The following is a 15,851-nucleotide window of genomic DNA, read 5'->3' on the forward strand; positions in this document are numbered from 1 at the left end:
GTTCTATAATTTTAAAAAACATCAGATAAAATCAATCAACATGTATAGATCAAGACCAATATCCCAGAACAGAGGTCTTATAGCAAGAAATGTCAGAGCGATAGAGATAGGTGGAAGAATAACAGACTCTGGATTAATGTATAAAATAACTAGTGTTACTAACGTAAAAACAAATCTACATCATATCTGTAATTCATTCCAGCCGATGACCTCTTTTTTAAATTAAATATCCACCAAACTTCTCGTTCCAGAAGCTTACAGGGATTTTACCCCCCCGGTACCCACCCACCAACCCACCAGGTGGGTTTCTCACTCTCTCCAGACCATAGAAAGTAAAGGGGAACATGTCTCCAAGATGTACTTAAAATGTTTAGACGCATTTGACAGTCCTTTATCACTTTGATATGACGCTCCATGGAAGTGCTCACCCACTCTTGTACTAAGAGGTCTAATTGTGCAACCCACATATACTGTAGATTGCGAAAAAAATACTCTCCACAGTATACACTACATTGGAAGAACCACAGTTAATATAATCCCGCAGAAAAAACTCCTTCCCTGTTGAGCAAGATAGCACTGTATTTCGATTGTTGAGTATGTTTTTTACAAAAGTGACATGTGTTAACACCACAGGCATACGATCTATTGGTGTTTAACCATGTCTTCTCCAAACCTTTAGATTGGGCAATAATATCCCTCCCAGGGTTTTTTTCGCCCGAAGGCTGGAAAATCTACAACTATTTTTCTCAAAAAAGGGAGACGGCTCGAAATGATATCTTTAAATAAATGAAATTCCCCTGAATAGGTAGTTACAAAAGTGATGGTACAACCAGCATTATATTTACATTTCATGCAAGATTTATGTTTCAATAGCACAGATCTACTCTATCTGCAGCTGTCTCTATTGCTCTATTAACATCTCTAGAATTATATTTGTATGCTACTAATGTCGAGGCTACTATATCGCACTCTTGAACAAAGCTTACCTCAGTAGAGCTCTTCTATATTTCCCAAGTTGGACTGATTGTGTGTTCTGGGTGACAACTAGTCACCAGAAGTACCCAATTTCCGGCATATTACTTCCAATAAGTACAGGTGGATACAGTCCCACTTATGGAATTGCCCTCCAAACTAATATCCAAAAATGTTATGTCACGTATGTTGAAGTCACAGCTAAACTCTAAGTTCAGATTATGTTTGTTAAGATGCATATTAAAAAGAGAGATGTCTTCCGGGGTACCCTCTCATATAAAAAGAAAGCCATCTGTAAAGCGACCATACTATTCAATATATCTGATAAAAGGTTTTTTGGGAGAGAAAATAAACTCTTCCTCCCACCACCCCATATAAAATGAGCTAGGGAGGGGAAAAATTTTGCCCCCATGTAGACACCTCTACATTGAAGATAAAACATGTTCTCAAAAGAAAAAAGTGTCTTAACAAGAAATCCACTGTCATCACAATAAACTCTTTGAGTTCAACGCTGTAAGAGCTATGATGTTAGAGATAAAACCTGAGGGCATCAAGAGCTAATTCATGGGGAATACAGGAATATAATGCCTTCACATCCATAGTAATCCAAATAGAAATATAATTCCAAGTCATATTCTTAGTGCTAGCCAGAACAACAGTAGTATCCGTTATATGACCCTGGTAACCTTAATACCAGGGGCTGCAAATATTGGTCGATCTAGTGGCCCAGTCTCAAAAAGTGAACCTATTCCAGCAACAATGGGACGTCCCTGAATTGTAGGGGTATTTTTTTGTAGTTTTAGGTAAATGATGAAAGACTGGGACCACTGGATCATGGAGCAACAAGTACTCAGCTGTCTTAAGGGACATAAATCCCATTTCCACACCTGTATCAAGCAATTGTAATAAGTTGTTGCATCCAATAATTGACGCAATGCTTCTTTCTTATAATCTTCCACACTCATGACTACCACTGAACCACACTTATCAGCTTGCCTAATCAATATTCCTTTCTGAGTTTTAAGAGTTTTTAATGGCAGCCTTTCAGCTTTAGTTACATTATCAGGTTGAAAATAAGTCGTTTTCTCTACCTTTACATTGAGGGCAATAAGATCTTATTCTACTAGTAATTAAAATATTTCTATAGCCGTGCTTCGTGTATGCACTGGATAGAAATAGCTGTCACCTCCTATCCACCTATCTATCTCTCTGACATTTCTTGCTATAAGATCTTTGTTTGTTTTGGAAACTTATTCTTGAGCGATACACGTTGAATGATTTTATCTGATGTTTTGTTTAAATGATAAAACTTGTGTGTATTAAATTGTATAAAAAAAAAATTCTTTCATGTATATTATCATATATATATTTTTATATATTTGTGTGACAAGTTTCCATTCCTAGAGAGACTCTTTGCAGTGGTGGTTGTCCTCTACTGCTAATTATACTAATTAACGAATTGGAGTGGACACAGTGACTTAATTTCTATACATATATATGTGTTGTTCATGTTGGTAACTATGCTGTGAATAAGGCTACTCGCCAAAACATGTTAGCAGTTACCCTGTAACTTTTATCTGAATTATGGATGGATTTCAGAGTGACGGTTCTTCCAATTTATCTTTTGCCAAGTGTTGTGACGAGTTGGAGGTTGTCTGAACCTGAGCAACTGAAGTGGAGTTACCAGTGATCAACTACTACATTGGAGGTTCTCAGAGTCAGATTGGTACTTTTTGTGTGTTTGCAGATTATCACTTGGCACCCTGGACATTCATATTCTTATCTGTAAAATGTACTTGTAAGTTGCATAACAATACCTTACTAATTTTATAACATTTGGCATGAATAAACATTTATTGGTGTTCCAAATAAAACAGAATAAAGGTTATGAGTAAGGTTAAAGTACATGAAATCGAAACAGGAAATTTATTTATACATTATTCTCTTTTCATTTCCAGCATCCAATAAGTGTGAGTTAAATTGTATACCCAAAGGAGAGAATTTTTACTATAGGCACAAGAATGCTGTTCTTGATGGAACACCATGTGAGCCAGGCAGAAGAGACATCTGTGTAGAGGGGGTGTGTAAGGTAAGTTATCTAAAATGCTATTATATTAAGGAGCACATTTAGTGGTTTGGGGTTTATAACTTATTTATTTTGTAAAATATTAATAAGGAAGAAATTACTTTTTAGCTATGTATTGGCTGTTTCATTTTTTAATAGGCCAGCTATTGATAGTTCTATCTAAAAAATTATTATTTTAATTTATTTTTTCACATTTTGAATTTGGATGTTTGATCATTTAGACCGTTGGTTGTGACAATGTCCTGGATTCATCTAAAAAAGAGGACCGTTGCTTAGTGTGTGGAGGAGATGGTAGCACCTGCTATGAGGTCAAAGGATCTTATGATACACCTACATTATCAAAAGGTATGTTCCTTTAGGTCTTTCTATTGCTCTTTTATCCTACATAAACTCCATGGCAAGTCAACATTATTAAATAATTTCTTTAAAAAACTATGTATACAGTATATCATTTTAGTAATTTCTAATGTTTTGTTTATTGCTATAACGAATATTATCATGCCATTTTTCACTGTTGTCAGTAAAGCAGGTTTCTATTATGGTATAGCAAGATCGCCACTGCTTTTATTCATACAACATCATACAATTGAAATAAAGACCAGAACACAATAAATGGAATTGAAAAGGCTGTGGCACTTTATTGGTATTAAGCAAACATTGGAAACTCGATTCCTCAAATTACTTATTGATAGTAAAAATGCTAATTATTTTAATAATAACATAACAAATAGATCAGTTATGAGAGCTTAACTTTACAGCAATTACACCCTCCCCCCTTGGAATATCAACGTGGCAGAAAACCTCATAAAGTACCAGCGATGGGTGGGGGAGGATTTCTTTGCATACAGGAGGTCTGGTGTAAGGAAACCCCACTTCCCACAGAACTTTATATAACGTCAGGAAAATTCCAGAATATCCCAGCACATTCCAAGAATTCCTATTGGTGGAATTCGGGCTGCAGAAATCTCCACATTTTCTTAAAGGGTTAATGCCCTAAAAATTGTTTAAACAATTTACATTTTTTTTTAACAAACTAACTCAGTCAAACAGGGGGTGGCCGTACAGGTGGGCCCAAAGAGTTGTGCCCCCATTTTAATATTGCAGCATACATCTTCAAGATAAAAAGGTGCGCCTATGCCCATAAAAACAAAGGAAAGAAGACAGAATCACACAGTACTGTGTAGGCAGGGTCCACCATAGGCAGAGGCTAGTATTCCACAGCAGGCATACACAAGGAGGACAACAGTTCCATAAAGGCAAAGCACACTTGATCCAGAAGCTCCAAAAATTGAGGGAATTCAATAGAGAACAACAAAAAAAGACATACAGATTTTGTGCAGTAAAAAATGGTGTCTAATAATAAAAACAGATAAGCAACTCGAAAATATCAATTGAGGGTGCAGCGTTTCTTAGCCCAGTCAGGGGACTGGCCTTGTTGGAGATCTTAGCGTGGGTCCTGTCTAAGGAGTTACTGTTTGACAGTGTCAATATCTCTAGTATAATCTTTAGTATATAATATGTTTTAAAGCAGTTTAGTGTTTAATAGGTTTGACACTTTTATTATTAAAATGATCATTATGTCATATTTGGAAAACCACATATATATTAGCCTGAATTTAACTTAAAATAATCTTTTTTTAAACAGCATTTTCTGACCATTTCCATACCCTTTCCCACCTCCCACTGCTAATCTAATCCACTCTCCACCTCCTGTGCTAAATACTCACTGACATTCTGTTAATGATCTCCTTCAACCTTCAGTGAATCTTGCACATACCAGCACTCTAAGTGTACAGCAGCTGTGCAATATTAATTAGCAAACTTTATAGTTTGTTTATAGCACATAGAACTTTAGGTATGTGGCGCTAATTGTCTTTTATACACATACCAGCAATCAGCTCCCGACAGAGGACATTGTCTTATCACTATTACCTTGTTTGTGGCTCTTTTGAGTAGGTCATGTGACATGTAGGGGCCACAAATAAGTTATGAGTGATGGGAAACCTCCTGTGTTTGGGAATTGATTGCTGACTCACTGCAGGTTAGAGAAGATTATCACTGCTAGGTCTGCTCTGGGGTTGTAGTGTATAGTCCTTGAGATAATCCAGAGTGGTGCCAATACCTGGTACATGTGCAATAATCGCAGAGCATCCACATTTAAATGTAGTCCTACACTATCCACAACAATTATAACCAGTGGAAAGCATATCCAGAGCAATCCTTGTAAGTTTTTGTTGTGATGGAGCATGACTTTCTAATTTCTGAACTGGTTCACTGTGGCTTACAGAGATACTGTATTCACCAACTTAGGAGCTCACACCACCAACCTCAGCACCCAGTCTCTGCTTCTGGCCAGTGGGACTGTATCTGGAGTTACAGCCGACAGCATCTCATAGATGCACTATATAACACTGCACCTGCAACCACATTCTTCACCACTGCTGTGCCAGCAACCCCAACACACCCCCCACCTAGTTATCATTGTGCTTGTACCCCCCTTCTTTCACCACCATGCCTGAAACCACAAGATTACTTTGCCTTTATTCCAACCCTGAGCCTTGCACTCTCAACATTGCTCCTGACCTCTATCGTACCCACCTGCTTTCACTACTTCTCTTTACTCACTACAGCAGCAAAATCTGCCTCTAGACTTGCTGCCACTGTATCAACAATGCTTTGGCGTTTGTTGCCACTGAACCAGTACATACATCTTTGCTCTTCACCACTGCATTGACACGACCTTCTGTATTTGGCCCTTTCAACATAGGGGCATACTGTTACTAGTGTACTTTAAAGAAAAATTGTGGGACATATCATAAAACCCAAGAACGTGAATAATATAATGAAATATACCTCTAAAAAGGTATAAAAAAGCAGTGGACTTTGGTCCCCTATCTGTTCAAAATTTGTTGTGGCTGCCTCCCCAGAATCAAAAGTCACTTATACTGTAAACCCTGTTACAGACCTCCAAAGATCCTTCCATTTACCTCCAACCAAACTATTTCGATATTTGCAGGTTAAGCATTACTTGATGGCGACTGTATGCCTTGGGGAACCCCCTTAACTTTAACACCTTTCGAATCTAAATGTAAGAACGATCCCCACTCAGTTCGGCTGATCCTCTTTGCTGTATGCAATTTAACTCTCTAAGCAATTGATGGCACCTTGAGGCCATGTTAGCAGGTGGGTACAAGATCTCCAATTACACCTTGACCCCATACATTGGGACCAAATCTTGGCTATCACGAAATCCTGCTCACGCAATACTGCAGCAGTAGAAAGTAAGCCCACACGATCCTAACACATCCTAATGATTAGGCACACTTGTACTGTGTGAAATGCGTCTACAAGACTGTGCATTGGTATTTTGATGTGAATTTGGTGATTAATAAACATCAATCGGACTTTCATCGATGTGCAGCCATTTGTTTTTTACTTCATATAGCCAGAGGTGAGTTTAGGCTAGCACTTGATTGACATTCCTATCAGGCACAGTTCATTCACCTGCATCGGTGAGTTTCTTATTTTTAATTCCTAACACATCAACTTACTGCTTCCATGACTGCCTGGAGGCAGCTCTTTTATACATGGTGATTCTGCCTAGTGGTGCACCACTTTTGGCGACAGGTATACGATATGATCCATATCCTCTTCCGCCATTGGTGTCACTGAATCCACTGGAGGCCCTTCTTAACAGAAAACTGGAAACGGAATCACTAGGACTCAGTTTACCCTCATGACGCACCTCCTTAGAGCCATGAAGCAAGTGATCGTGAAGGCATGGCTCTGGCCACACCTATCTGCCCCAAAGTCAAAACTTGAATGCATTGGACCCTAATTAATGAGGAACTAGACTTCTGGGAGCCATGGGTCATAACCTACAGCGCAAATGTGATCAGTGAATTATTGGAATTGCAACAGTCTCTGCAATACCTTAGAACCTGGGATTAGTGACAACTTCCATTGTTGGCTCCTCCCACCCTTTCCCCCACCCCCTACTTTTGACCCCTTACTTGTTTACCCTCCTTTATTCTTTATTTGCCTTTACCACTACATTTATTGGTGAAAGCTGCATATCTAATCCATGTTATACCACATACCGCCTGCAACATGCTCAGTGCTGGCCCTTCAATACTGTTTTACAGTTTGCATAATAATATGATTCCATGTACACTGTTGCTGGCTACCTTACCTTCTTACACATATGTCAAATGTACAAGCTGTTTGGATAAGCCCATTTTTGTACCACTGTATATACTTTTCAAAACTCAATAAAAAAAATTGGAAAAAAAAGTATAAAAATATGTCTATATTGGAGTTTTCACTTGGTCTTCTAGGATACAGCCAACTGTTCACCATTCCAACTGGAGCAGTCAATATTCAGGTGAAGGAAATCACTCCTACAAGGAACTTTTTAGGTAAATTCAGAATGATCGTTTTTAAAGGACAATGTTTTCCCCAAATTGTATTGCAAGAAGCATGAAAGTAAAATACATAGCTCTTTATTGAGACTTTAGTAGAAATGCAAGCACAGTGTGTACAACACATCTCTTTTGTTTATTAAAAAATAGTGGTTACTAAAGGCAAATAGGCTGTTTACTCTGCAATGGAATTTGCCCCAGAGCCTAGTAAATGTGGGGAAATTTCAATCATATGTGGGGAAAATAAAATAACAGCATTTTTCTTGGACAGGACTTGATAATGGAAGTCAACAGAACTTCACCTCATTAATTAAATTCTGGGGTAAATTTCCCAAAGTGAAAACCGCCTGTTTGACTTTAGTAAGTCAACCCCATTGTGTGACATAAATCTTTCTCAAAATAGTACGATAAATGTATTTATAAATGAGTTTTTTAGGCAAATTCTCACACAACTATTTTAACCATAAAATAATACTGTTTTTAACAAAACTTGACCAAGGGATGGAGGTTTTCTTCAGGAGGTCCTTTAGATATTTGGCAAGATTTACTACTTAATGTTTTATCTGCAAAAACAGAAATCCTGTGCCTGTGCAAAACTGATATATATTTTCTTGAAAAGAGTGAAGAAAGCTGAAAATACTGTTACGTTTTTAAAGGGGTTTGTTAAATAGCAAACTTGTTATACTTACCTCCACTGTGCAGTTCATTTTGCACAGTGTGGCCCCAATCCTCCTCTTCTGGGGTCCCCCACCGGCGCTCGAGTCTCCTCCCGGCATCAGTAAACCCCTTAGGAGAAGTGCTCTCCCGGGGGGTTACCTTGCGGGCGCGCTCCCGAGTCCGGCTTTTGCGTCCATAGACACAGAATGCCCGACTTGGGTCGGCCCCCGTCCCCTGCGTAATTGGATTTGATGAACAGCATCAGGAGCCAATGGCTGTGCTGCTATCTATCCAATCAAGAGCTGAGACAATGGGCAGAGAGGTAGATCGCGTTTTCTGCTGAGGGATCGAAGGGCTCAAGTGAGTAAAACGGGTGGGGGGGGGGGGGCTGGTCAGTGTCAGAAATCTCCCCTATGAAATCACAGGCATAAAACACTTGTTCTTTGAGTCTGTTAAGTTTTAAGCTCCTATAGAGCTTTTCTCATGATGACACACAATCCAATATCACATCTGTCTACTAAATGGTTTTAATTCAAGACAGAATAGCATAATAGCACTTACTTTCACAGTAGTCTGCATATAAGGACAATGACAGTGAAATGCTGACAATGTTGTCAGATACTAGTATTAATCAGCAACGTAACATTATATAGATTTTTTTTTAACGCAAGCGGTTTCCTTTAAAAATATGGCCAATTAATACTGCTAAATTAATCAAAATATACAGAACAAAACATATCAAAATTAGTTTATGAAAAAGGTTTGTACAGTATAATTTAGATTTTATCTAATAGTTATATATTCTTCTTTTCAGCTGTAAAGAATGTACGTGGTGAGTATTACCTGAATGGACATTGGACCATTGAATACAGCCGGACTCTGCACATAGGCAGCACCACCCTTCATTACTATCGAGGATCAGAGGGAGACCTTGCACCTGAGGTCCTAACAGCCAGGGGACCAACTACTGAACCCCTGGTTATTGAGGTATGTCTGTTGATGACAAATGAAGGAGAGACAAATCTTTCTTATTGTATATTACATCTTCAGTATGCATACAACTACTGCTGAGAAATATATCTACATCTTTTCAATTTAAAGCGTAACTCCACTTTTGTTGAGAAAAAAACATTCCCCCTGGGTGATCTATGTACATTGCAAGGATAATAACAACCTTTTTTGCAGATTCCTACCTTTTGGTTTTCTGAAAAAAATGTTTGGTCCTCTGTGCTGAGTGGGTCTAATGGGAGTGGTATCAGTCAGCTGTGGCAGCTGCAGGGCACCAATGAGGAAAGATGCTGGGCCTGCATCCCTTTTAGACGTGTTCCTTTTGGAAATATCTCACCAAAAATAAAATTTCTGTTGCAAGGGATGCCTGAAATCTGACTTGTGTCTTAGGCAGACTTCTGGGAAAATTGGTGAGCCAGTCACACAAGCAAGAAATTATGTTCCTGGGGAGTGGTCAGTACACATTATGTGTACAGAACACCTCCAGGTGACCATATTGCATTTGCATTTATAGAAAATTACAGCGGCTGCAGATTGAAAAGGAAAGGTAATTTGTAATAACATTCAATTACAATATGACTTGTATCGCAATTGTACACACTATATTTTTTTTCCTTTATTTGCTTTTTTTTCCCCACGAAAGTGGAGTTACCTTTGAAACATTGTAAGGGCTTGTGTTTTTTTGCTAGGCAATGTTGACTTTTGATTTGAATCTTATGGAGCCTTGTCCATTTGTGTTAATTTCTACAATTGTATTTTTATTGGTATTTTTCTTAATGCAGCAAGTTGTGTTCCGGTGCACCTGATTTACTTTTTACCCTAAGAGTCGGTTAACACTGGGGCGACTTGGGATCCGACTTGAGGTCACCTCAAATCGTCCCAAGTCGCGCTGTAGAGAAAAACAATGTAAGTGAATGGGAGCGGTGTTAATACACACTACTCAAGTCGCTCCGACTTCAGAAGAGGTTCCTATACTACTTCAATCCGACTTGTAGGCGATTTGTACCCATTGATTTCAATGGAAGTCGCCTCCAAGTCTGATCACTGTCTTAACTGAAGCGACTTTCCAGGAAGATAACATACATTTCTCAGGCAAACCTCTCCCTCCCCCTCCCTCCCCTAGAGCTGATTGTTGTTTGATTGGCCACTGGAAAGTCTCCTGTCCTGGAGACGACTTCAAGTCGTGTTGTAAATCGCCCCAGATCTCCCTGTGGTTCATGCTCAAGTCGTGTCGGAGTCGCCTCTGAAAGTCGCGCTGGAAGTCGTGTCGCCCTAGTGTGAACCGACTCTAAATACAAGTCTGTGTAAGTGCAAACAAAAATAGCATTTTCAATGCAAGACATTTCCCTAGTAGCTGCTGCTTGCTGCTTTGACATCTGTGTGCACAAATTCTAAATGTGGCAATATTTTCTACAGCCTTTTTTTACTTACCCCACTGAGTTCTTCAAAGAAGTTAATGTAGAATTTAATTCCGATGGCAAAAGCCCTGGCAGTGGACTGGGAACTCCAGTAGATGTTTCTAGCAACTGAGCTCCCAAAAAACTATAATCATCCTCCATGTTGATATTAAAATTTCAGTTTCATTGGCCTTTGTCATTGGGCTAAATAACTGTTGTTAAATTCAGCTCATTGGACAAGAATCCAACCGTGGAATACAATATCAATACTACCTACCCAACCAGGAGGAAACAGATGACTACCAGTGGAGTTATGGCTCTTGGAGTGAATGCAGTGCAGAGTGTGGTGGAGGTAAAATAATCCAGACAAGAAGAAATTATATTTTTATTTTTCAGTGTTAGCCTTATAATTTATATATAGCCAATATCATAACATCCTGTCTTTAATTCTCTCATAGGTTACCAATCCCGCTTAGTGTTCTGCACAATAGACAATGAGGCGTACCCAGATTATATGTGTAGGGACAAACGAGCTCCACCAAGCAACCGAACCTGCAGCACTCAGTTATGTCCACAAACAAAAAGGTGTGATATACAGTATGGTTTTGTTCTCATTTACATAATAGAAATTCTGTTTATAAGCTTAGGCTTATCCATTATAATAATATGTAATACCGCGCTCAAGAAAAATACATCAAACATAAAAACAAAAATATCCAAAAATAAATTACTTTGATGTCAAAAAGGAGTAACCAGTAAAAATGAATGAAGAAAAATAATTATAATAATCACTGAGGATTGAAAGTGCCTAAAACGTGGTCACTTAAAAAAGGCAAGTGCCTAAAACGGGTGGTGAGTGAAAAAAAAAATGAAAATTTTATATATATATATGTGTATATATATAGCACTAAACTAGTGTCCGTAATATATGTGAACATAAATGAAAATAAAGTCCGCTTGGGTGAAAACAAATATATATAATGAATGTCTGTCTTCAGATGGTCATTCAGGAATGGTCCATAAAAGATGGTACACAATAATAAGTACTCTGGAATGATGAGGAATCCTCCCACCAGTCTCCCAGAACTCTCACCTTAATGGAATGGTAATAGGCATAAATGGGTCTCTACTGGATCAACCTCAAGTTTCCATTCTCTCCTTCTCCCCTTCCTGCTCCATTAACCGTTCGGTCTCCAGCTGGTGCAGCTCTCCTGGTTTGGAGTGATTAATGCCTCCCCATACAGGGGAATAAAGCCTCAATATGTGTCACAATGACGTAGGGAAGAAAAAAAAGGAAGAAAAAGGGTCTCCAATAGTGAAATACCGTAAAATATGTTAAGTTTTTAATAGCTAAAATCATGGACTCTTACATAAAAGTTGAAAAAAGCAAGCAAGGAAAATCGGCGTTCCAGACACATTCTCACATCAATTCCGGTCACTTCCGGTGTGCGTCAGCCTCGCGTGTCCATGATTTTAGCTATTAAACTTAACATATTTTACGGTATTTCACTATTGGAGACCCTTTTCTTCCTTTTTCTCTTCCCTTAAAAATTTCCTATTTCCTCATGATACTGATACGGTCTGATGGACCGTTTTCATCAGACCCAAACCGATCGTGTGTAGGCCCCATCGGTTATTTATCCATCGACTGACCATCAGTCAGCTTCATCTGTTAACTGATGGAAAAATCCGTCAGACCATTTTCATCGGATGGATCGATCGTGTGTACGCGGCATAAGAATCTGCTTTTCTTGTTCTTGGTCTAAAAGTGACAATAAAATCATGTTTAAAAGAAAAGAAAACGATCAACGTACTATAAACTCAAAAAGTACCTTCTACCAGCCCTCCACAAATCTCCAAATTACTTTTGGTTTTGCTGCCGCAATCAGACTTCCTGGTAGAGGGTGGCTATGTTCATCCTCCATGGTCCCATTGTATCTAGGAACTTAGCCATCCCTTTTTGTCTGCTCTTGAGATGGACTAGGAACAATGAACTATGAGACTTGTACAGGGCTTGACTGGGACAAAAATGTGGCCCTGGACTTTATCCAGACTGGCCCAGGTCACAGCACATTAGGGTACAGTGCACATCAGGGTACAGTGCACATCAGGGTACATGCGACACATCAGAGCATTTGGGGCACATCAGGGCCCATCAGGGTACCTGAGGCACATCAGGGTACATGGGGCACATCAGGGTACATGGGGCACATCAGGGTACATGGGGCACATCAGGGTACATGGGGCACATCAGGGTACATGGGACACATCAGGGTACATGGGGCACATCAGAGCACATGGGGCACAGCAGAGTATATCAAAGCACATGGGGCACACGGGGAACATCAGAGCACATGGGGCACATCAGGGCACACGGGCCACAATCAGAGCACATTCAGGACACATGAGGCACTTCAGGGCACTTTAGGGCACATTCAGGGCACAGTGTTTACTTGTTGTTTTCTTCAAATGCAGAGTGGTGCAGGAAGCGTGTGTAACAAGTTCTATCTCATGTCACGCTGCTCCTCTCTTCTAGTCCATCCCAGATGATGTCACAAGCCAATGGGGATGGACGAGAAGAGAGGAAGGGCCGCCGGGGAGCAGCGTGACATGAGATAGAACGCTCACTGCTCTACTCTGCATGCATCACTATCTACCCGTCAGGCGCCAGCTGTCAGCGATTGAGGGGTAAATCGATGTGTACCTTTGGGGGGAATTCACCACACCGCAGGTGCAATAGGCGGCCGCTGAAACCGGCCCATTGGAAAGTCCCGGTAGTCCCGATGGCCAGTACATGCCTGGACTTGTAGTGTGCATAAAGCAGTACACATGGCTGACCATAGTTAACGTGCACAGTTTGTTTCAAACACATAAAAGTGGGGGGAGGTTAGGTTCGAAAGCTCATGAAGGACGTTCAAAAGACAAAAAAACACAATAACAAGTTATTTAAATAAATATTTTTGGTGAATGAGGATATAATTTAGTGTCACTTTAGGGTCTTGCAGCGATTTGTACTACAATGATTCTTCTTTATTTGGATTTGTCTTTTCCTTGTCGCTTACAATGAATCCCTGCTGATTTGATAATTCTTGAAAATTTGATCTTTTTATTTCCGAGGTCCTTCTGAACCTAATCTTAAATTTAACAGTAAGTTCTCCTGTGTGCCACCTGGAGAAAATCTCCCCACAGTGGACCACTACAACCTACTTTCTTCTTCACCCCAAAAAAATTACCTGCACTGTAATGTAAATGTACATGTAGTTATTGTGCATATAATGCATTTATATGTGTTTATTCTGTGTAAAAGGATGTCTTACATATATCAGCCAACAATGTGGAGTCGAATAGTGAACACAAAAATGAACAGGTAAACGGGAGAAAAATGTTTTTACTGGGTGCAGCTTTGCTTTAACCTACTGACCTTTGCAGTGTCTTCTGCGGGATACTAAAACCTACAGTCTGTTGGTGACCAATGATTGATTTGCCTTGTGTTTTTCAAGCTTTGCTTTTACATGGAAGAATATATGCGGTGTATACCGAAGAACAGCCAAACTTGAAAATAAAATGAATACCTTTCTTACTATCACCAGCTACATTTTTTGAAGATTAAATGATCCAGGGGGTTAATACAAATGTTGGGGAATATTGGCATCTGCCTGAGGTTTATGGATCAACGTTTTGTTGTTCCAACTTTCACATGGAATTATGTTATATGTAGACTTACAATACACACATACAATATTTAAGATTACTTTGATTTCACATACTATCTCTTAAATACTCTAGTCAATTTTTGGCTCAGTGCTGCCAGGCCAGAAACTTTATTTTTTATAAAAACAGCAAAATACTGGCTGTAAAAAAAATCTTGATTAAAGTTTTATATTTTGTATTCACACTGCAGAATTTAATTTGAATAAACTTTGTGCTTTATTCCATAGAAGTATTCCCCATATAAAATAATTTACAAACAAGTAATCTGTGTATAAAAAATGCAACCAAACATATTTAGAATGTTTAATGCACAAGCAAAATGAAAAACTATATAATAATCAATAAAAAGTGTGTGTTGCTTCTTCTTGGGTTTTTTACATTCTGGTGATCTTTGGAAGTGGGCCTGGTGCAGTGGGTGCTTAAAGCTTTAAGATCTTACATGTCTGGTGCAAAGAATTAAAGGATAAGTTCACCCTTTTTTCCCTCTAAATTCCAGCTCCCCTATGTACTTCACTTGTCCTCATCCATGTTTCCAAACGTATCCATTGCTTCTGCCTTACTTCCTGGTCAGACTAGAGGTCATGACACAGGAAGGAGTTGACCAGCTTACCTCATTAGCACACACACTGCACCATCCACCCTCCTACCTAACCACCCACCCACTCACTCCCAGCCTCATGTTTTTTAATTAAATGCAATCCATCAGTGATCACCTTTCTTACTAAATACACAATATACAATCAGATTGCATGGTTTATGGCCAATCTTTATACAAGTACATAGGAGGGAGTAGACAGAAACACTCAGCTGTCAAGCTCTGTTCTTGTCGCTGCATAGCAGGAACTCGTATTCCCACGTGCGTTTTTTCCCCCGCTACGGGGGATGCATTTTAGAGCATTTTCACTCATCACACATAGGGCAGCCCATGCACCCTACACACAGCAATCTCCCCAAAGAAGCTTCAGAACAATTTTTTAGAGCGGAGCTTGGTGCGTTTTTACTACAATTTTTGGTGCAGTGCATTTCTGAAATGCATAGAACCGCACAGATGTGAATGGAGTTCTTGTGTTAATGCACCAATTTAATTTTCAGGCCCCATTCATAGTGAGAGCGAACGTTTTGTGTCTCGTTTTTTCTTTGACACGCATACGGCTGCCTGTAGATTTCAATTGGCTGCACTACATGTGGCTTATGGGACATTTGGGCGTTTTATAGGTTGCATATATTTTTCTTTGCATTTTGCAGCATTTGCCACTCGTTTTTTCACATGGCAAAATGTGTGTTTGCTTCTGTGTTTGGTGTGCTGTTAACAATTAATGGCACTGAAAGAGCAGCTAGTAATTTTAGGTGTATAAAAATAGCCATGCAAATGGCATACCTTGTAAATGTGGTCAGCTTCTTCCTGTGTCATGACCTCTAGTCTGACCAGGAAGTAAGGCAGAAGCAATGGATAAGTTTGGAAACATGGATGAGGACAAGTGAAGTAAGTGTGTAGATATAATGGAAAGCTTTTATATTTTTGCCAAAAATATACATGAATGCTATATTGGTACAAACGCGAGTTGGAATTTAGAAAGAAAAAAGGTGAACTTATCCTTT

General features: G+C 39.3%; 1 protein-coding gene across 4 annotated transcripts in view; it reads left to right on the forward strand.

Annotated features, from left to right (window-relative positions):
* PAPLN (papilin, proteoglycan like sulfated glycoprotein) overlaps positions 1-15,851 on the forward strand; it is a 144,049-nt gene that overhangs the window by 84,965 nt on the left and 43,233 nt on the right. For 3 of the 4 annotated variants that reach the window (XM_040333471.1, XM_040333468.1, XM_040333469.1), the window contains exons 7-13: positions 2,931-3,061; positions 3,280-3,403; positions 7,396-7,476; positions 8,951-9,123; positions 10,770-10,893; positions 11,000-11,126; positions 13,849-13,908. In XM_040333471.1, the coding sequence (XP_040189405.1) occupies positions 2,931-3,061; positions 3,280-3,403; positions 7,396-7,476; positions 8,951-9,123; positions 10,770-10,893; positions 11,000-11,126; positions 13,849-13,908 (820 nt within the window). The remainder of the gene's footprint in view (positions 1-2,930; positions 3,062-3,279; positions 3,404-7,395; positions 7,477-8,950; positions 9,124-10,769; positions 10,894-10,999; positions 11,127-13,848; positions 13,909-15,851) is intronic. The other variant, XM_040333470.1, reaches the window with a different exon arrangement.

The sequence above is a fragment of the Rana temporaria genome, chromosome 13 (assembly GCF_905171775.1).
Source record: "Rana temporaria chromosome 13, aRanTem1.1, whole genome shotgun sequence".
Lineage (NCBI taxonomy): Eukaryota > Metazoa > Chordata > Amphibia > Anura > Ranidae > Rana > Rana temporaria.